General features: G+C 45.2%; 1 protein-coding gene across 5 annotated transcripts in view; it reads left to right on the forward strand.

Moving 5' to 3' along the window:
- Nucleotides 1-21902, forward strand: part of RUFY1 (RUN and FYVE domain containing 1) — a 573324-nt gene that overhangs the window by 518348 nt on the left and 33074 nt on the right. For all 5 annotated transcript variants that reach the window (XM_073573702.1, XM_073573703.1, XM_073573706.1 and 2 more), the window contains one exon: nucleotides 17015-17063. In XM_073573702.1, the coding sequence (XP_073429803.1) occupies nucleotides 17015-17063 (49 nt within the window). The remainder of the gene's footprint in view (nucleotides 1-17014; nucleotides 17064-21902) is intronic.

Raw genomic sequence — 21902 nt, forward strand, 5'->3', positions numbered from 1 at the left:
TGCTGCTGAGGTGGCTGCTGCTGCTGAGGTGGCGGCTGCTGCTGAGGTGGTTGCTGCTGCTGCTGAGGTGGTTGCTGCTGCTGCTGAGGTGGTTGCTGCTGCTGCTGAGGTGGTTGCTGCTGCTGCTGAGGTGGTTGCTGCTGCTGCTGAGGTGGCTGCTGCTGCTGCTGAGGTGGCTGCTGCTGCTGAGGTGGCTGCTGCTGCTCTTCGTTGTCAGTGCTCGTCCTTGCAGGAGGACTGGTGGCGGCAGTGATGGTCCAGGTTTGCAGAGTGGTGGTGGTGGCAGGGCTACTACATGTTGTTGTAGCGGCAGGGCTGTTCCATGTTTGCCTAGTGGTGGCTGAGCTCCACGCATGCATGGGATTGGCGGTGGTGCTCCAGACAGGAGCAGCGCTTGCCATGGTGGTGTCGGTGAAGTGACCAGCTGCACTCAGACTTGTGGTGGTGTAACGGTGGGTGTCCTGGCTTTGAATAGAGGTGTCCGTGCAGTGGTATGCAGCACAAGTCGGTAGTGAGGTGAAGCGAGTCAATGGTGGCACAAGTGGAAAGGACACCACTGACTGCTGACCATACCGATTATGCTGCATAGCCTGCAAGAAAGCATTGTTGCAGGCCTGCAGCACATTCAGCTGTTGATCAGGACTAAGGTGTTCCGCCATGCCCTTTTCAATCTTACTAAAAAAATGGTGTGCTGGTCTGTTGAGGTCGGCCTCCAGACGGTCAAGGCGCTGTTCTACAGAATTGAAGCGGTGTTCAAAGTGGTTAAAACCACGTTCCATGAGTGCAAAACCGCTTTCAACTCTGTCGGACAGTGACTTGAGGCTGGAATTAAATGTCTCGCTCAAATGCATAAACTCGGGCAAGACATTCCTGTCCAAGGCCCTCTGCCGCTGGCGGGTAGTGCCCGCATAACCAGTGGCAGAGACCTGGGACAGGGGAACACCTGATGGCCCAGCTTCCTGGTCACCAGCTGTGTGTGAGGTTGACCTGCAAGGTGCTTCCTGGCTGTCGGATGGCTGGGACGGGTCAGAGGACGTCCGAGGAAGGACCGCTCCAGGGCCAGGTTGCAGGGTGCTGCTCCAGGTGCTGTGGAAGAAAGGAAAATCATTACTACCATGCCTTTACAAGAAGCATCAGCTGTGGATTAGAAAAACACAGATTAATAAAAATAAAAACCCAAAATTTATAATACTTACGATCTCGTGGCAAGGACCGGTCTTAGGAACTGCAACGCGTGATAGTGACGGTATCTAGTTCTGGTCCTTGACGCAGATCCACTGCGAACCTGGCCCTCAGCACGAACATCACTGTTGAAGCGGTCCTTGATCGAACGCCAACGTGTTCGGACTTTGTCCACTGTTGATAAAAAAAAAACAGTGCCGTCAAGGACAACAGTCACTGCGGCACAATGTAGCAATACAATACTCAAAGCAGTCACTGTAGACCCCGATGACACTGTTGGGTTTCCTGCTAGAATACACCTAGCACGAAACCCAACAGTGCCGTCAAGGACAACAGTCACTGAGGCACAATGTAGCAATACAATACTCAAAGCAGTCACTGTAGACCCCGATGACACTGTTGGGTTTCCTGCTAGAATATGCCTAGCACGAAACCCAACAGTGCCGTCAAGGACAACAGTCACTGCGGCACAATACAGAGCAGGGAAATACTCACTAAACGCCTTTTTGGAGGATGCTGTGGCGCTGTCCCAGCCATCCATCAACGCTGCGGCCACCTCATTCCATAGCCGCCGGGTCACCACATTGTCCTTGTACAGCCGGTCACGGCTGTCCCACAACGGCGAACGCTCCTGGACCAGGCTGATGAGCTGCTCATTATCCAGGTAGACGTCTTCATCCCGTTGTGGAACCTAGACAAAACACATTCATTAGAATAATCAAATTTAAATTGAATAAAAAGTTACAAAAAAAGAAACAAAAAAAAGAGTAAAAATAGAAGATAAAAAATAAAGAACATTACAAATCATTTGATACTTACATTCCGTATCACCACCGGGACTTGGCTTCGCTGCTCCTGCTCTTCGTCCTCACTAGTCCCGTCCGCAGATGATGATGACGATGTCTTAAAAAAGTTGAAAAAAACGTAAGAGATTTGGAGAAGCAGCAGATATACTTACCAGATGCACGAAAATAATCACCTCACGGTCTGCTTGCGCCAATTCCTGCCGCGATGGGGAATACTCGGATTCTGAAGACATACTGCATGTAAAAATAATAAAAATCATTAGTACATACATAATTTAAAAGGACAGGCATATAATGTAATATACTCACATTCTTCGCTGATATAATGGGTTCTTGGTTGACTGTCTGCTCTTCAATCTGTCAGTGTAGTAGTGGCAGAGTTTTGGCAGGCACCTCCTTTATATAGACTTTTTTTTTTTTACTTTAGAAGATTATAACTAGGATAACAAGTGGACACCACCCAAAAAACGCAGCGCTAAAAAAAAGCATACATGCGCATGCCAGTGCGCACGTATGCGCATCCATAGGCTATAATGGCCATTTTTAGCGCAAAACGTGCGCATACGTGCGCATGCGCTTTTTTCCAACATGCTGCGTCTGGAAAATACCAACGCACACCCCAAAAAAACGCAGCGCATGAAAATCGCATACGTGCGCATGCCAGCGCGCAGGTATGCGCACCCATGTTAAATATAGGGGAAAAATCGCATGCGCACGTATGCGTTTTTTTCCAGCGCTAAAAAACGCAAATGTGAAACCAGCCTTATGTATGCGTTTTTTTGCACATGCGTTTTTTTTTGTTAACCATGGAATTTAGGGGTTTGGGTTAGAGTTAGGGTTAGTTAAGGGGGTTTAGGGTCAGGGTTAGGGTTAGGGTTAGTTAGGGTTTAGGGTTTGGGATAGGGTTAAGTATGGTTTGGTTAAGGGTTAGGGTCAGGGTTAGGGTCAGGGTTAGGGTTAGGGTCAGGGTTAAGTATGGTTTGGTTAAGGGTTAGGGTCAGGGTTAGGGTTAGTTAGGGTTTAGGGTTTGGGTTAAGTATGGTTTGGTTAAGGGTTAGGGTCAGGGTTAGGGTCAGGGTCAGGGTTAGGGTTTGGGTTAGGGTTAAGTATGGTTTGGTTAAGGGTTAGGGTCAGGGTTAGTTAGGGTTTGGGTTAGGGTTAAGTATGGTTTGGTTAAGGGTTAGGGTCAGGGTTAGGGTCATGGTTAGGGTTAGTTAGGGTTTGGGTTAGGGTTAAGTATGGTTTGGTTAAGGGTTAGGGTCAGGGTTAGGGTCAGGGTTAGGGTTAGTAAAGTCATGGTTTGAGTTAGTGTGAGGGGCCACCTAATGTTTGGAAAAAACGCAAACGCACTAAAAACGCACTAAAAACGCATACAAACGCATAAAAACGCTGCGTTTTTTTCATGCATGCTCATAAAAATGCTTGAAAAAAACGCAGCAGTTGTATGCTTTTGTATGCGTTTTTTCAATGCGTTTTTTTGCGGGAAAAATGCGCTGCAAAAAAAAGCAAGTGTGAAATTAGGCTGGTTTCACATTAGCGCTTTTTAAGCGCATGCACGGCCGGGGGTAGCTCCGCCCCCGAGCCGGCTCTCTGCCCGGCGTGCCCGCCCCTTGCTTGTAGCGCCGCCTCCTAGCGCACAGCGGCGCCTGCGATCGGTGCACCCTATCTTTAGCATAGGGTGCGCAGATCGTGCGCAGGCCGTGCGCTAGTTGCGCTTTGACCTGCGCTGCGCACTTTTGACGGTGCGCCGTGCACGCCAAAATCCGAAAAGTTTGATTTTGGCGAGCACGGCGCACCGTCAAAAGTGCGCAGCGCAGGTCAAAGCGCAACTAGCGCACGGCCTGCGCACGATCTGCGCACCCTATGCTAAAGATAGGGTGTGCCGATCGCAGGCGCTGCTGTGCGCTAGGAGGCGGCGCTACAAGCAAGGGGCGGGCACGCCGGGCAGAGAGCCGGCTCGGGGGCGGAGCTACCCCCGGCCGTGCGTGCGCTTAAAAAGCGCTAATGTGAAACCAGCCTTAGCCTTACAGGAGAAATTGGACTGCAAAAGTTATTGTGCAATTTGTCCTGAGTACGCTGATACCTGATATGTGGGGGGGAACGACTGTTTCGGCGCATGGCAGAGCTCAGAATGAAAGGAGCGCCGTTTGACTTTTTCAATGCAAAATTGTCTGGAATTCAGATCGGACGCCATGTCACGTTTGGAGAGTCCCTGATGTACCTAAACAGTGGAAACCCCCTACAAGTGACCCCATTTTGGAAACGAGACCCCCTAAGGAACTTATCCAGATGTGTGGTGAGCACTTTGAACCCCCAAGGGCTTCACAGAAGTTTATAATGCCCGGGCATGAAAATAAAAAAATAGTATTTTTTCCACAAACATGATCAATTAGTCCCCAATTTTTTCATTTTCCCAAGGGTAACAAGGAGAAATTGGACCCCAAAAGTTGTTGTCCAATTTGTCATGAGTACGCTGACACCCCATATGTGGGAGAAAACTACTGTATGGACACACGTCAGGGCTCGGAAGGGAAGCAGTGACGTTTTGGAATGCAGACTTTGATGGAATGGTCTGCGGGTGTCATGTGCGTTTGGAGAGCCCCTGATGTACCTAAACTATTGAAACGCCCCACAAGTGACCCCATTTTAGACACTAGACCCCCCACGGAACTTATCTAGATGTGTGGTGAGCACTTTGAACCCCCAAGTGCTTCACAGAGTTTATAACGCTCGGACGTGAAAATAAAAAATCATTTTTTTCCACAAAATTGATATTTTTGCCCCCAATTTTTTATTTTCCTATTGTAACAGGAGAAATTGGACCCCAAAAATTGTTTTGCAATTTGTCCTGAGTAGGCTGATACCCTAAATGTGGGGGTAAAACACTGTTTGGGCGCATGTCAGAGCTTGGAAGGGAAGGAGCACCATTTGACTTTTTCAACTCAGAATTGGCTGGAATTGAAATCAGACGCCATGTTGCATTTGGAAAACCCCTGATGTGCCCAAACAGTGGAAACCCCCAATTCTAACTCCAACCCGAACCCCAACACACCCCTAACCCTAATCTCAGCCCTAACCCTAGCCCTAACCCTACCCTAACCGTAATGGAAAAATGGAAATAAATACATTTTTTTTATTTTATTATTTTTCCCTAACTAAGGGGGTGATAACGGGGGGGGTTTGATTTACTATTTATGGCGGTTTTTATGTTTGGCGGCTGTCGCACGCTAAAAGACGCTTTTTATTGTAAAAATAGTTTTTGCATCACCACATATTGAGAGCTATAATTTTTCCGTATTTTGACCCACTGAGTCATGTGAGGTCTTATTTTTTGCGGGACGAGTTGACGTTTTTATTGGTACCATTTTCGGGCACGTGACATTTTTTGATCGCTTTTTATTCCGATTTTTGGGACGCAGAATGAACAAAAACCAGCGTTTCATGAATTTCTTTTGGGGGGGTGCGTTTACACCGTTCCGCGTGCGGTAAAATTGATAAAGCGGTTTTATTCTTCGGGTCAGTACGGTTACAGCGATACCTCATTTAGGTCGTTTTTTTATGTTTTGTCGGTTTTATGCAATGAAAACTATATAAAAAATAATTATTTTTGCATCGCTTTATTCTGCGAGCTATAACTTTTTTTTATTTTTTCGCTGATGATGCTGTGTAGTGGCTCGTTTTTTGCGGGACAAGATGACGTTTTCAGCGGTACCATGGATATTTATATGCGTCTTTTTGATGGCGCGTTATTACACTTTTTGTTTGGCGGTATGATAATAAATCATTATTTTTTGCTTTGTTTTTTATTTTTTAAGGGGTTCGCTAAAGGGGTTAACTAATGGGACAGTTTTATAGGGCGGGTCGTTACGGACGCGGCGATACCTAATGTGTACTTTTATTGTCTTTTTTTTTTTTTCAAAAAATGGATTTATTTGGGGGAATATTTTTTTTTTTTTTTTGTAATTTATTTGGCGATTTTTTTTTATTTTTTTTTTTTACTTTATTAAATAGTCCCAATACATTGTATGGGTGATATGTATTTTGCGGAGATTTGCGTCTCCGCAAGGTAAATGTACATGCTGCGGTCAGGAAAGACGAGGTGAGCCACGGGCATCAGTGCATGCATAGTAGGCATGGGATTTCAAACACGATCGCAGTGTACCGGGGGTTTAGGGAAGCATCGGCAGGGAGGGGGCTCCCTCCGTGCTTCTCTGAGACCCCCGCAGCAGCGCGATGTGCAGCGCTGCTGCGGGGGCCTCCTTGCCTGCAGGTCCACGGATCCAATATGGCGGCGGGGACCTTCGGGGGCCAATCAAAAAGACGGATATAAATAACCATGGTACAGCTGAAAACGTTTTCTTGTACCACAAAAAAACGAGCCGCCATACAGCATCATCAGCGAAAAAATAAAAAAGTTATAGCTCGCAGAATAAAGCAATGCAAAAATAATTCATGAAACGCTGGTTTTTGTCCATTCTGCGTCCCAAAAATCAGAATAAAAAGCGATCAAAAAATGTCACGTACCCAAAAATGGTACCAATAAAAATGTCAACTCGTCCCGCAAAAAATAAGACCTCACATGACTCGGTGGGTCAAAATATGGAAAAATTATAGCTCTCAAAATGTGGTGATGCAAAAACTATTTTTATAATAAAAAGCATCTTTTAGCGTGTGACAGCTGCGATACATAAAAACCTGCCACAAATAGTAAATCAAACCCCCCTTTATCACCCCCTTAGTAGGGAAAAATAATAAAATTTAAAAAAAACAGTATTTATTTCCATTTTCCTAGGGTTAGGGATAGGGCTGAGATTAGGGTTAGGGGTGTGTTGGGGTTAGGGTTGGAATTGGGGGGTTTCCACTGTTTAGGCACATACGTTGCTCTCCAAACGCAACATGGCGTCTGATCTCAATTCCAGCAAATTCTGCGTTGAAAAAGTCAAACGGTGCTCCTTCCCTTCCAAGCTCTGCCATGCACCCAAACAGTGTTTTACCCCCACATATCGGGTATCAGCCTACTCAGGACAAATTGCAAAACAACTTTTGGGGTCCAATTTCTCCTATTACCCTTAGGAATATAAAAAATTGGGGGCAAAAATATCATTTTTGTGAAAAAAAAAAAATATATTTTTTTATTTTCATGCCCAGGCGTTATAAACTTCTGTGAAGCACTTGAGGGTTCAAAGTGCTCACCACACATCTAGATAAGTTCCATGGGGGGTCTAGATTCCAAAATGAGGTCACTTGTGGGGAGTTTCAACAGTTTAGGCACATCAGAGGCTCTCCAAACACGACATGACACCCGCAGACCATTCCATCAAAGTCTGCATTCCAAAACATCACTACTTCCCTTCCAAGCCCTGACGTGTGCCCATACAGTAGTTTTCTTCTACATATGGGGTATCAGCGTACTCAGGATAAATTGGACAACAACTTTTGGGGTCCAATTTCTCCTTTTACCCTTGGGAAAATAAAAAAATTGGGGACTAAAAGATCATGTTTGTGGAAAAAACTATGATTTTCACGCCCGGCATTATAAACTTCTGAGAAGCCCTTGGGGGTTCCGAGTGCTCACCACATATCTAGATAAGTACTTTGGGGGGGTCTAGTTTCCAAAATGGTATCATTTGTGGGGGTTTCCACTGTTTAGGCACATCAGGGGCTTTCCAAACGCGGCATGGCGTTTAATCCCAATTCCAGCCAAAAAAGTCAAATGGCGCTGCTTCCCTTCTGAGCTCTGCCATGCGCCCAAATAGTGGTATACCCCCACATGTCGGGTATCAGCGTACTCAGGACAAATTGCACAATAACTTTTGGGGTCCTGTTACCCTTGGGAAAACAAAAATTGGGGGTGAAAAGATCATTTTTTTGGAAAAAATATGATTTTTTAATCTGCTGTAGGTTATAAACTTCTGTGAAGCCCTTGGGGGTTCAAAGTTTGCACCACATATTTATATAAGTTCCTTGGGGGGTCTAGTTTCCAAAATGGGGTCACTTGTGGGGGGTTTCCACTGTTTTGGCACATCAGAGGTTCTCCAAACGTGACATGGCGTCTGATCTGAATTCCAGCCAATTTTGCATTGAAAAAGTCAAGCGGCGCTCCTTCCCTTCTGAGCTCTGCCATGCGCCGAAACAGTGGTTCCCCTCCACATATGGGGTATCAGCGCACTCAGGACAAATTTCACAGTAACTTTTGCAGTCCAATTTCTCCTGTTACCCTTGGTAAAATAAAAAAAAATTGAACCTGAAGTATTTTTTTTGTGAAAAAAAAGTTAAATGTTCATTTTTTTTTTTAAATATTCAAAAAAATTCCTGCGACGCACCTGAAGGGTTAATAAACTTACTGAATGTGGTTTTGAGCACCTTAAGGGGTGCGGTTTTTAGAATGTTGTCACTTTTGGGTATTTTCTATCATATAGACCCCTCAAAGTGGCTTCAAATGTGATGTGGTCCGTAAAAATAATATGGTGTTGCAAAAATGAGAAATCGCTGGTCAACTTTTAACCCTTATAACTTCCTAACAAAAAAAAATGTTGGTTCTAAAATTGTGCTGATGTAAAGTAAACATGTGGGAAATGTTATTTATTAAGTTTTTTGTGTGCCGTATCGCTGTGATTTAAGGGCATAAAAATTCAAAGTTGGAAAATTGCGAAATTTTAAACATTTTCGCCAAATTTCCTTTTTTTTCACAAATAAACACAAGTTATTTGAATGAAATGTTACCACTAACATGAAGTACAATATGTCACGATAAAACAGTGTCATAATCACCGGGATCCATGGAAGCGTTTCAGAGTTATTACTTAATAAAGGGACAGTGGTCAGAATTGTAAAAATTGGCCTGGGAGTTAACGTGCAAACCACCCTTGGTAGTGAAGGGGTTAAGAGAGACTTGTCTGCTGCCCCTGCAAGACTTTCAACTCAGGATCTGTTTTAACTGTGGGTGCCTCTCGGGCTACTTTGACCTCAGGGTCCGATTTGGTGGGTGGGGCCCCTCAGGATCCGATTAGGTGGCCTGGGCTCCTCAGGGCTTGAATTGGTGGCCGGGATCCCTCAGGGTCTGATTTTGTGGGTGTGGCCCCTCAGGGTCCAATTTTGTGGGTGGGGCCCCTCAGGGTCCGATTGTGTGGCCGGGGCCCCTCTGGGTCCAATTTGGTGGGCGGGGCTCCTCAGGGTCCGATTTGGTGGGCTGGGTCTGATTTGGTGGGCGGGGCCCCTCAGGGTTCGATTTGGTGGGTGGGGCCACTCTAGGTCTGATTTGGTGGGCGGAGCCCATCTGGGTCCAATTTGGTGGGCGGGGCCACTCTGGGTCCAATTTGGTGGCCGGGGCCACTCTGGGTCCGATTTTGTGGGCGTGGCCCCTCAGGGTCCGATTTTGTGGGCGTGGCCCCTCAGGGTCCGATTATGTGGGCGTGGCCCCTCAGGGTCCGATTTTGTGGGCATGGCCTCTCAGGGTCCGATTTTGTGGGTGGGACCACTCTGGATCCGATTTTGTGGGTGGGACCACTCTGGGTCCGATTTGGTGGGCGGGGCCCCTCAGGGTCCGATTTGATGGGCGGGGCCCCATAGTGTCCGAATTTGTGGGCGGGGCCACTCTGGGTCTGATTAAGTGGGCGGAGCCCATCTGGGTCCAATTTGGTGGGCGGGGCCACTCTGGGTCTGATTTTGTGGGCGGACCCCCTCAAGGTCTGATTTTTTGAGCGGGGCCACGCTGGGTCCGATTTGGAGGTCGGGGTGGCTCAGCCTCCGATTTGGAGCCTGGGGTCACTCAGTTTTCGATTTGGCGCGCTGGCCCTTTAAGACTCATTTTGATGCTCCGGCCCTTTAAGAATCACTTTGGCGCGTCGGCCGTTTTAGAGACAGGGTGGCTCACTGGGCTTCTAAATCCACTTTGGTGCACATTCTCTCTCAGGGCCCACTGATTGGGGACAGTGATGACAATGTATGTAAAGCTGTGTGTCGATTTTTTTTTTTTTGTGTGTTTTGTATGCGAGTTTGGGCATTACATTTAACACCTTCACATTAAGAAAAAAATCTAGACTGAAAGCCATTTCCAGTTGCAATATACAATACATACTAGGAGACAAAATATTTCCAAGGGATCGTCCTCTTTTGGAAACATATCTATGCCCTTCTGAGAGGATTTGATTGGGGATTGAATCCTGAAAAAAAATTGGAATGTATTTACTATTAATGGTTTTATATCTTTAAATTGAAGACTATAAGGCCTCTTTCACACATCAGGTTTTCGCCGTCAGGCGCGATCCGGCGCTTTTGACAAAAACCGGATCCGGCGAAATGCAATGCCGGATCCGGTTTCCCCCCCATTGACTTGCATTTGCGCCGGATGGCCATGCGTTTCATCCGGTTTTCGCCGGATCCGGCAATGTGTCTCAATCCGGCGTCTGGAAAAAACGGCTACTGTAACGTTTTTTGTCTCCGGCGAAAAAGCCGGACACGCCGGATCCGGCGCGTCCGGCTTTTTCACACAATGAAAGCCTATGAGCGCTGCAATGCGCCGGATCTGGCGAAAGCCGGATCCGGTGGCCGGATCCGGTATTTTTGGTCTGAGCATGCTCAGTAGCTCTGCCCACAAGACACATATATAAAAGCAAGACAGTGGGACCCTCAGCCACACCCAACATGGCACCCAAGACAGCAACCAGGCGCAGGACAAGGCAGGAGACCACTGCAGCACCATCAGCACCACCACCACCCCAAATGGAGCAGCATGCTGAACAACGGGAGGGGAGTCCAGCAGCAGATGAGAGACGGTAATTATCAAATCCCCCATTCCTCAAAACTAGGGCCATGGAATATCAAGATATTCATTGCCCCTTTGTTTCTCTTTATTCAACAGCCGCCCAAGAGATGCATCAGCAGCAACAGTGGCAGCACTGGAAGCACTGGCAGCAGCAGTACCACCACCCACAGGCATGGAGTCTGGCCAGCAGGAAGACAGCACATCTTCTTCTGGGAGCCCTCCCTCGCATCGTCAGCGTTTGACGGTAAGTTTTTATTTCCAAAATCCATCATCTCTGTAATATATGTCTATTCATTGCCTTTTATTTCAAAACAGGAATCACAAGATGAAGAGGAGCTCCCAGAAGAAGAAGGAAGGGGTGGACAGACACCTGGAGTGGGCTCACAATTGGTAAGTTTTTTGCATCAAACGCAGAAACACAACATCACACTACACACAACACATAGAAAACAATGTTCTGCAGACCACACACAGCAAACAAATGCCTACATCCAAAGACATAACATTTTTTGTTTTCTTCTCTAGTCTTCCCAATCTGGTGCTCGGCCAAGAGGTCCTCGCAGTGCCTCCCAGGGTCGTCGGCGACAGCAACGCGGCGGTCACCAGCGTGTAAGTATAAATATTTTTGCTTTGTTTTTTTGCACTTTTTATTTCATTTCTTTTGTGGAGGCTAATTATGTTATTTTTGTCTTTTTCTTTAACAGCCTTCACAGCGTGCTCCCGACTCTGACGGTGAGGATGGAGGACTCGATGTGGACCACCTCATCGATCCCGTCAGAGAAAGGGAGCCGCTCTGGAATATGGCTGACCGCCGCCACGCTGACCTGATCGTTACCCAGCGACTCTGGGAGGAAATCTGTTCGCTCCTTGTGGACCGCTGGGAGGACCTCGATGCTCGGGCCCAGATTAAAGAGCGTAAGTATATACAGTACCGGTTGCTTGATGTAAACCAGTGTTTCCCGAACAACAGTCCTCGTGGTCCCCACGGATCATGTGTTCAGGATTTCTATTTACTATGGAAATCCTGAAAACATGAACCCTGGGGACCATGAGGACTGGAGTTTGGGAAACACTGATGTTGTATACTAACCCCTCCTTTCTCGTTTCAGGGGACAGAATTGTGAAGCGGTGGCGGTCTGTGAGGGATCGTTTCAAGAAGGAGTTCAATAAAGAGATGCGGGCCCCGAGTGAATCTGGAGGACGCAGGAGCAAGTACAAGTACGCACAAGCCCTGTCGTTCTTCCGGGAAACAATGGTCACTAGAAGGTAAATATTACACACCACATGTGAAAAAAAATGTTAGATGTAACTTTTTTTTTTCAGCCAGGGCCATACCATGTCACTATTTTAATTGTTTTTTTTTCTCTTTATTCCACAGCACGGTGAGCAGCACTCGGGAGCCTGCACGATTGGACCCTTCTGAGGCGATCCCTGAGGAGACCGGCACCGAGGGACACTTCGACCGCCCCGGTACATCTGCACCTTCCCAGCCTTCCCACACATTCGACCCATCTGTCCCATCCACCAGCACAGGAGCATCGTGGCCGCCTACATTACATGAAGCTGCTGGTGAGGAGATCGATTTCCCTTTACCCCACCCTTCTGCCCCTGCCACCTCTAGTACACCTGCGGGTACTGGGCGGCAGCGGCAGAGGGGTCAGGAAAAGACTTATGCGCCAGAGTTCTTGCATCTGAATGCATCTTTCCAGAACTGTCTAAAAGTCTTGTCAGAGCAAATCTCCGCAGGCTTTCAGCAGATCAACTCCAGCATTCTGGAGGTGAAGACACTTCTGCAAACCATGCATTCAGAAGCAAGATCTTCGCCAAACCACACCTTTTTCAGGTCTGTTGTGGAGCACATGGAAACGCTCTCTCCTACCCAGCAGATGCATGTAATGCATTCATGCCACGGTGCTCTCCAGCACGTTACCTCCCAACCTCCTCTTCCCACCCCAGTAGTTCCTCCACCTGCACCCCCTCCAGCCACTTTCCCCCCTCCTATTACATCTGCACCCCCTCCAGCCACTTTCCATCCTCCCCCTCCTATTACATACCATCCACCTCCCCAGTACCAGCAACCTCCCCAGTACCAGCAACCTCCCCAGTACCAGCAACCTCCCCAGTACCAGACATCTCCCCACTTCCAGCAACCTGCCCCATACCAAACTCCTTCCCCATACAACTTGCCATCAACATCATCTGCTCCTACAGTCCCTGCCCAACCCTCCACTCCACCGCCCACCACCTCTTCTGCCTCCCACATGTCCACCCATTCTGTAGCTTTTTCCACACCTTCACCTCTAACTGTTCCTTCCCCACCACGATCCCAGTCCTCTCTCCACACTCCCAGTGTCGAAGTGTCCCGCAGCCCCTCTAGCAGTATTTCCACCCCACACTACACAGATTTATGATGTGTTTTGTAATAAAAATGCCCAGTTGGTTTCAAACCTTTATTAAAAAAGTTTTTTTTAACTTTAAAAACAGTTTACAAAAAAAAAATATTTTAAATAAAAGTTAAATTATTGTTTACACTGGTTGTCTGTCATTTCTTTCTGCGGCAAAATATGTTTAAAAAAAAGGTTAAATACAGGGTATTTAAAAGGTAAAAAGGTATTCAAAACCAGGTATATAACTGTGGGTAAATTTTAGCTTTTTGCCACAGTTGTGTTCCTGGTTGTGTTTGAAGCAAAGTATTTCACCTAAAAAGTTGTGTTTATTGTTGGTGATTTCCTAACAATGTACAAAACTTTTGTTAAAAGGTGAAATACTTTGCATAAAACACAACCAGGTACACACCTGTGGCCTAAAGCTAAAAATAGAGACCATGACAAGATAGCCAACTTTGGTTGGCAAAGGTATATACTGTTGGTACAGAAGGTACACAAGTTTGGTTAGGGCACAAATCTTTCACACTCTGTCATCCTGCCAGTGTACTCTGCCTTGAGGTGACCTAAAGTATAGTGCAAAATTGTCCCCCATTACTGAAACCGTCACAGAACTTCTAGTGGTAATGTCATGGTAATCTTGCAAGGTGGTTTCTTCAGAGGTGTCCTCAATGGAAATGGGTTCCTTGCAGATAACAAAATTGTGGAGTACCACGCAAGCTTTGATCACCTCGTCCACAGTTTCTGTCTTGAGGTTGATCGCAGTCAATAGGACCCGCCATTTGGCTGTCAGAATACCAAAGGTACATTCAACCATTCTTCTTGCTCTTGTGAGGCGGTAATTAAAAATGCGTTTTGTTCTTGTCAATCCTCTGCTAGAGTACGGTTTCAAAAGGTGTTCTGACAGCTGGAAGGCTTCATCCCCCTACACAGACAAATGGCATAGGTGGACCAAATGTTTGCGGCAGCGGTCTAGGGGGTGGGAAATGGAAGGTGTTTCCATACAGTTTACGCCCCATGGCAGACAGTTTGAAAACTTGAGAGTCATTGGAGTGGCCATAGGCCCCAATATCAACAGCAATAAATTTGTATTCCGCGTCAGCGATGGCCATGAGGACAATTGAAAAATATTTCTTGTAATTGAAATATTCCGATCCCGATCCGGCTGGCTGGCTTTACAATGCGGATATGTTTCCCGTCCACAGCGCCCAAGCAGTTGGGAAACTGACATATCTGTTGAAAATTTTCTGAAATTTCAATCCACCTCTCTGTTGTGGGCTCTGGTAAAAACTCTTCAGCTAAGGAGTCCCACAGTGCACGGCATGTGTACTTCACTATTCCAGATATGGTGGAAATCCCGAGTCTGTACTGGAAATGCAGTGACGAAAGGGATTCTCCAGTTGCAAGAAATCTGTGGGGAATTAAAAAAACAATCAATTAGTTTTAAATCACAGCATTACATACCAAAACTACTTGGAGATACAAACTACCACCAACAAGATTGCAGTGAAAGTGTGCTCTGATGCGAGCATATCCAATAAATGTGGCTTACCTTAAAGTCACCATCAGACGCTCTGCGGGTGAAACAGAGAAGCGGCAATAGGTGTCCGCTTTTCTTATGAGGTGTGCAATGCGCTCCACCAAGTAATCAAAATTCTCCATTTTCATCCGAACATATCCAAAAAATTTATCCGGGTTTCGACGAAGGTCCATGCAGAGTGTAGAATAGACCCCACGCGTCATTTTCTTGGCTGTGATGGGGTGGATCCACAAACGTCGTCTACGATGCATGATGCACTGGTGTCTCACTCTCTCCTTCTCCAGAACAATCACCCTCAAACGATTCACCTCCGCTGTAAAATCCGCCAAATTCTTCAAAATATTTCCAATGACAACATCCATCTTCGCCAGTAACTTGCTCTTCTCTCCAACCTGCACTTTCTCCTCTACAACCTGTCAAAGAAGGGCTGTAGGAACACGCTATATATAGTTTTCCAGTAGCCAATCCCGTTCGGAAGGCCACAAGGGGTGTTTTTAAAAACCGGATCCGGCGTAATCCGTCGAAAAACGGATCGAAAAACGGATGAACCGGATGAGACGGATCCGGTTTTGTCTGTCAAGAACAAGACGGATCCGGCAGAAAAACGGATCCGTCACATCCGGTTTTATGAAATATTTGCCGGATCCGGCGTTCCGGCACGACGCCGGATCGCGCCTGACGCCGAAAACCTGATGTGTGAAAGTAGCCTAAGGAGTGCTAAAAATAGCATATCATTATCATTAGTAGTATAGTTCTTGGTATTATTTTTATGTGAGCAGTCATTGTTTTCATGTTTTGAATTGTTTGTAATACAGTGTAACATTTATGTCTTGACATACTTTGAACTTCATTAAACAAACTTTCGATATTGTGTTTCTTGTATCCCCCATTTTGTAGTCTGTTTTATTATGTTAATGCTTTCTTCATTAAATGCTTTCTTTGTTAAACAAATTCTTTTTGCTCTAGTAAGCACAGATGGTGATGCCTCGCATCAAATTCAAGATACTCCAGCCTGGTCCAAATGGGTTCTGGGTGTCAAAACTGTCATCAAGTGGGCACTGAAGGGCGTTATTGAAAGGGTTAAATGACTTTGTGCCACTGATGTCACAATGGAGACACACAGATAGTGATGTTTCTCATCTAATTCAGATCACTCTAGCCTGGTCCAAAAGGGTTCTAGTCATCAGAACTGGCATCAAAGTGGGCAGTCGAACAATTTGAATAAGTAACTTGTGTTTTTAAGGGGTAAATTTCTTTGGGCCACTGATCTCACGCCACCATCACATACAAAGTGATGGCCCACATCAAATTAAGGTCACTCCAGCCTGACCCAAATGGGTTTTGGGCATCAGAACTTGCAATAAAGTGGGCAAATAGCCAATTCTCCCAGATTTGAATAAGTAACTGGTGTTTTTCAGGGGTTAAATGACTTTGGGCCAAAGAGTCACACCACCATTTCTCAGATAGTGATACTGTATGTCACATCAAATTCTGGTCAATCCAGCCTGACCCAAATGTGTTCTGGACATCAAAAATGGCATCAAAGTGGTCTTTGAAAGGCATTATTGAAAGGGTTAAATGACTATGGGCCACTAATTTCACAATATAGGCACACAGATAGTGATGCCCCAGATCTGATTCAGATCACACCAGCCTGGCCCAGTTGGGTTCTGACATCAGAACTGGCATCAAAGTGGGCAGAGACAGTCAGCTGTTACAGTTTGATTAGGTAACTGTTTTTTGTGTAATGGTAGTGTGAAATCAGTGGCCCAAAGTCATTTAACCCTTTAAAAACACCAATTACTTATTCAATACTGAGACAATTGGCTATTTATCCACTTTGACGCCAATTCTGATGCCCAGAGGCTGTTTAGGCCAGACTGAAGTGACCTGAATTTGTTGTGGGGCATCACTACCGATTTAATGGTGGTGTGAGATCAGTGGTTCAAAGTCACTTAACCTTTTCAATAGCACCCTACTGTGCCCACTTCAATGCCCATTTTTGTGCCAGTTTTATAATTTTTGTTGCTGGTTGTAAGTATATCAACAGGTCACCTTTCTGCATTATATTTTATTTTTTGTGATTATTATACTTTAAACTTGTAAAAAAAACAGAAAAAAAAATAAACTGCCGAAACCAACGCATCGTACTGGCTTATAGGTTGTATTTTATTTTCAATGCTGCAGGTTCATATTTATTGGTGCTTCTTTTCAGCCTTATCATGAACATAATGGCTCAAATTCTTCTCAAAGAATTCCTAGTGTTTCAACATTTTTGCACAAAATTTTATCTAGATAGTTAAATGTAAATTTTTTACAATTTTTTGTTTTATTTTAGATCAAAATTAAAAATGGAAGATATTAAAGAAGTCAACAAAGCTCTTAAGGTATGGCAAAGTAATTAATTTTGTATTTAATGTAAAATCAGAGGTATTAATGATGTCACAGAAAAATTATAAAAAAAAGCATATACAAAGTGAAAGGTGAAAGAAAAACGCCCCTTCTTGGCAGGAACCTCTCATTCAAATGAGTCAACTTCAGCTGAAGTCTACTCCCGGGGAATTCCCAAGCTCACCTGTTTGTCATTCTCCCATGATGCAGTGCATCAAGGGAAAGTGAGCAGCAGTTTGCTTGTCTGTGCCCTGTCCGGCACTGTGACTTATACTAGATGTGCTGCTGACATTTATTTGAATGGTACGCAGTGCTGCTCCAAAAGATGATCAAAATTGCTAGGGATTCTGTATATAAAGGTAACTATTGTGCTGGTGAGTCAGCAATAACCCAGCGATACTGCTCTGCATCTCCTTGGTAGGTTCAATCAGCATGCAGCTTTGTGTCTGCAAAGGATCTGGAGTGCAGCCCTTGCGTTTCCTACTTCCAAAACCTACAGGGCCCTTTGTGAAAAGTGCCCCCACCCTCTATAAAACATAAATTAACTGTGATTTATCACATCTTTGGGAAGCTGAGTTCAAATTCTCTATCCACACCCACACCCAGGCTTGATTACTGCCACACCTGTTCTCAATCAAGAAATGGCTTAAATAGGATCTGCCTGATAAAGTGAAGTAGACCAAAAGATACTCAAACGATAGACATCCTAACAAGATCCACAGAAGTTCTGGAACAAATGATAAAGTAATTTAGTTCTATCAGTCTAGAAAAGGTTATAAAGCCATTTCTAAAGCTTTGGGACTCCAGCCAACCACAGTGAGAGCCGTTATCCACAAATGGAGAAAACATGGAACAGTAGTAAACCTTCCCAGAATTGGCCGGTCCACCAAAATTACCCCAAAAGCACAGTGACGACTCATCCAAGAGGTCACAAGAGACCCCACACCAACATCCAAAAACTGCAGTTCTCACTTGCCTCAGTTATGGTCAGTGTTCTTGACTCCGCCATAAGAAAGAGAATGGGCAAAAATGGCCTGCATGGCAGAATTCCAAGACACAAACCACTGCTGGGCAATAAGAACATAAAGGCTCATCTCAGTTTTGCCAGAAAACATCTTGATGGATCCCCAAGTCTTTTGGGAGAATACTCTGGACTGGCGAGACAAAGGTTGAACTTTTTGGAAGGTATGTCCCATTACATCTGGGATAGAAGTAACATAACATTTCAGAAAAAGAACAATATACCAACATTAAAATATGGTTGTGCTAGTGTGATGGTCTGGGGCTGTTTTGCTGCTTCAGGACCTGGAAGACTTACTGTGGTAAATGGAACCATGAATTCCTCTGCCTGCCAAAAAATTCCTGAGGGAGAATGTCCGACCATCTCTTTGTGATTTAAATCTAAAGTGCACTTGGGTTTTGCTATAGGACAATGATACAAACCACACCAGCAAGTCCACCTCTGAATGGCTTACGAAAAATAAAATTAAGACTTTGGAGTGGCCTAGCCAAAGTCCTGACCTTAATGTGATTGATATGCTGTGGCATGACCGTAAAAAGGCAATTCTTGCTTGCCAACCCCCCAATGTGGTTGAATTACAATAATTCTGTAAAGATGAGTGGGCCAAAATTCCTCCAGAGCATTGTAAAAGACTTATTGCCAGTTATCACAAACACTTGACTGCAGTTGTTTCTACTAAGGGTGGCCCAACAGTTATTAGGTTTAGGGAACAATCACTTTTTCACACAGGGGTGTATAGGTTTGGATATCTTTTTCCTTAATAATAAATACCTTCATTTAAAAACTGCAACTTGTGTTTACTTGTGATATCTTTGTCTAATATTTACATTTTTTCCCGTTATCTGAAACGTGTAAGTGTGACAAACATGCAAAAGAATAGGAAATCAGGAAGGGGGCAATAACTTATTCACACAACTGTGTGTGTATGTATATAATGTATTTTTCAAACTATAAGACGCACCTTTTTCCCCAAAAATTTTTGGGGAAAATGGGGGTGCGTCTTCTAGTCGGAATATACTTACATATACTGTGGCGGCGGTCCCAGCCCAACGCTGCAGGGCGATGTAGCCTTCCTTCCCAGGTTGGTGCAGCAATGGTGCTCTGTGGTGCGGCGGGGATCTGCAAGTATTTTGGGAATGCCCGGAGACCCCCGCAGACCCATTGCTGCGATGAGGTGGCCTACGGGAAAATGGCCGCCAGGGGCGGCGCATGCTCAGATTGAGATCTGGCACCGAGATTTCGTCCCGAGATCTCAAGAGATGAGATCTTGGGATGAGTTCTGAATCTGAGCATGCGCCACCCCCCAGCTGCCATTTTCCCAGTGGCCACCGCATCGCAAATTTTGCATTTCCGTGCAGTCGCCGCACACATCAAATTGCCGCATACAACACATGTCAATGCGTACCCAATGTTAAAGATAGGTCCGCAAGGAAACGCTGGACGCATGCGGCAGGAGGCGAAGCATGGGCGGAACTTCACGGAAGAAGAAAGGAGGAAGTAGGCTGCCGTCCGCAGCCCTCCTGAACTCTAGTGTGAAACCAGCCTTAAGTATACATGTTCTCCATCATTTTCCAGCACTGAAGAGGCCATCCTATTCAGTTTTCCAACATTTTTAGTGTATGTACAGCAGTAGCCAACCACATAGACTTATCTGGTGTGGTTTGGATTATTCTATTAGCGTCTTCCGGCATTTAGCCAGGATCATTGGAATTTGTAGGTTTCACATACACACAGTATTAAGCCATACTTGTTAATGATTTATAAAATGGTAGAATCATTAGGAGCACTCTTTTTTTTATGCTACTGTACACCGCTGTGTCCAAAGTACATTTTGATATTTGAATATTGTTTCTTAATTAGGGTAATAGAGGATTACTAAGTAGCAAAAAAGGTTTTGTAGCTTCCACCCAATCCATTCTCAACAAGTAGGATAATGTTTCCAAGAAAAGTTTAAACCGAATTTGACAAAAGGATCAATCCTTCTAAGCCATCTATATGGCCATGTACAGTGGCTTGCAAAAGTATTCACCCCCTTGGCCTTTTTCCTATATTTTTCATAACAACTAGGGATGAACGAAGGTGCTTGGTGAAACTCGGATATCATTCGTGTATCTGGGTGCTTGGATGTGCTCGGCATTCGGCGAGCATTAGTAACTGTAATGCCGTAGCCATCTTGGTAGTGTAATTACTGTGACTGGTTGGCCGCATTACGTCAACAGGGGTTATAAAAGAACAGACGTCTCCAGGCTCGGCACACTGATGCCATTGTGTAGCTCAGGGACTGTTCTAATTGGATAGAGTGGTTTTTCAGGCTTGTGTGTGCACAGTTTAACGGATCAGATTCCTCTAGTGTTGACACTGGTGCTGATGGTGAACCATCATACTAACAGTCCTTCTAAGGGCTAATATTGTGCTTTGCTGTTTGTATCAGACATATTCTGAGTTTAGCCTAGGGAGGTACAGTTGCTGGAGCAGGGAGAGTGGTAGAATACAGCCTCTAGGCAGGGCTTAGAGGTTTGCAGTCCATTGCTAAATATATGTTTGCTGCACATGACCACATTCTTTTATTTTTGGGTAAAAGAGTTGACTATACTGTCATCCATAGAGTGTTACGTGTTTTGTGTTAAATTTCGGTGTTATATAACACTAAAAAAAAAGCGTTCAAAACTTTTTCTGGATTCAGTTAGACATCCATAGAGTATTACGTGCTTGGTATTAAATTTCAGTGGTATGTGACGCTCAAAAAAAGTATTAAAAATTTTTTAAGGATTGAATTTGTCATCCATACACTTTTACATTCTTTGTTTGACATTAAGATGAAATTAAACTCCAAGAAAATGCTTTGGCTGCTGCAGGTGACCAATTTTTTTTAATTAAAAATAAACTTTATATCAAGACACCTAGCAATTATAAAATGCATAAGCTGTGCGGTAAGGGACGGGGAAGTGAATGTGCTGATGATGTTGCACACAGATGTTGAAGACATGGAGTAGGTGCAACTACGCCTGTTGCTGCAGCACAAGAAACACACCGATCCACAACAAATAGATTCCTTCCAACTTTGCAGAGAGGTACGATACACCACTTCTGAAGACACACCAGTGCGAACAGGTCAGTTGGATAGCAGATAATGTTTCCGACATGTTTGGTAGCATCACCCAGTCTTCCACTCGGTCCAGTCTCACCAGCCAAGAGTCTAGATCACTTGGTGCTCACTCTGATCCTCCTTCTTTACCACCATGTTGAGTCCCAGGAGACTGATGATCCCGCACTATGACACTCCTCAGGATCTCTTTCTTGATTTTGGTCTCTCAGTCTGCATGGTCCAAGAGGGAAAGGAGGAGATGCCATTCCCCATCATCACTTTCTTATGCCCATGGCTGCTCTAAACAGCAAGTTTTGTCTAAGGAATAAGATGATGCTGAGACACAGTTTCCGGTAAGTCAGGTTGCTGTTAAGTCACCAAGTCAGGAGGACCAGGGTGTGGCGGTAGAAGACAAGGTGGTGGATGACGAAGTCATCGTTCCAACCTGGGAAGCTTTCATGCAGAGCGGGACCTGCAGGACTAAAGGGGAGGAAGGGTTGATCAGCAGCACCAAAACAGGTAGGAAGAGGCAGTAGGGTGACCAGAGAGAAAAGGCGGGCGACTGTTCCGAAGAGCACAGACACTCCTGAATTTCTATGTGAAAGAGTTAGGTGTTCCCCAGTCTGGGACTTTTTTAAAGAGCGTTTTGAGACAAAAAGGTCAGCAGGTGACTAACCATTAAGAGCCTAACCACCATCACCATCGGTGACATGTCGTCTAGGCACCTGA

Source organism: Dendrobates tinctorius, unplaced genomic scaffold (assembly GCF_039654945.1).
Source record: "Dendrobates tinctorius isolate UK_male_01 unplaced genomic scaffold, ASM3965494v1 ptg000036l, whole genome shotgun sequence".
NCBI classification, from domain to species: Eukaryota; Metazoa; Chordata; class Amphibia; order Anura; family Dendrobatidae; genus Dendrobates; species Dendrobates tinctorius.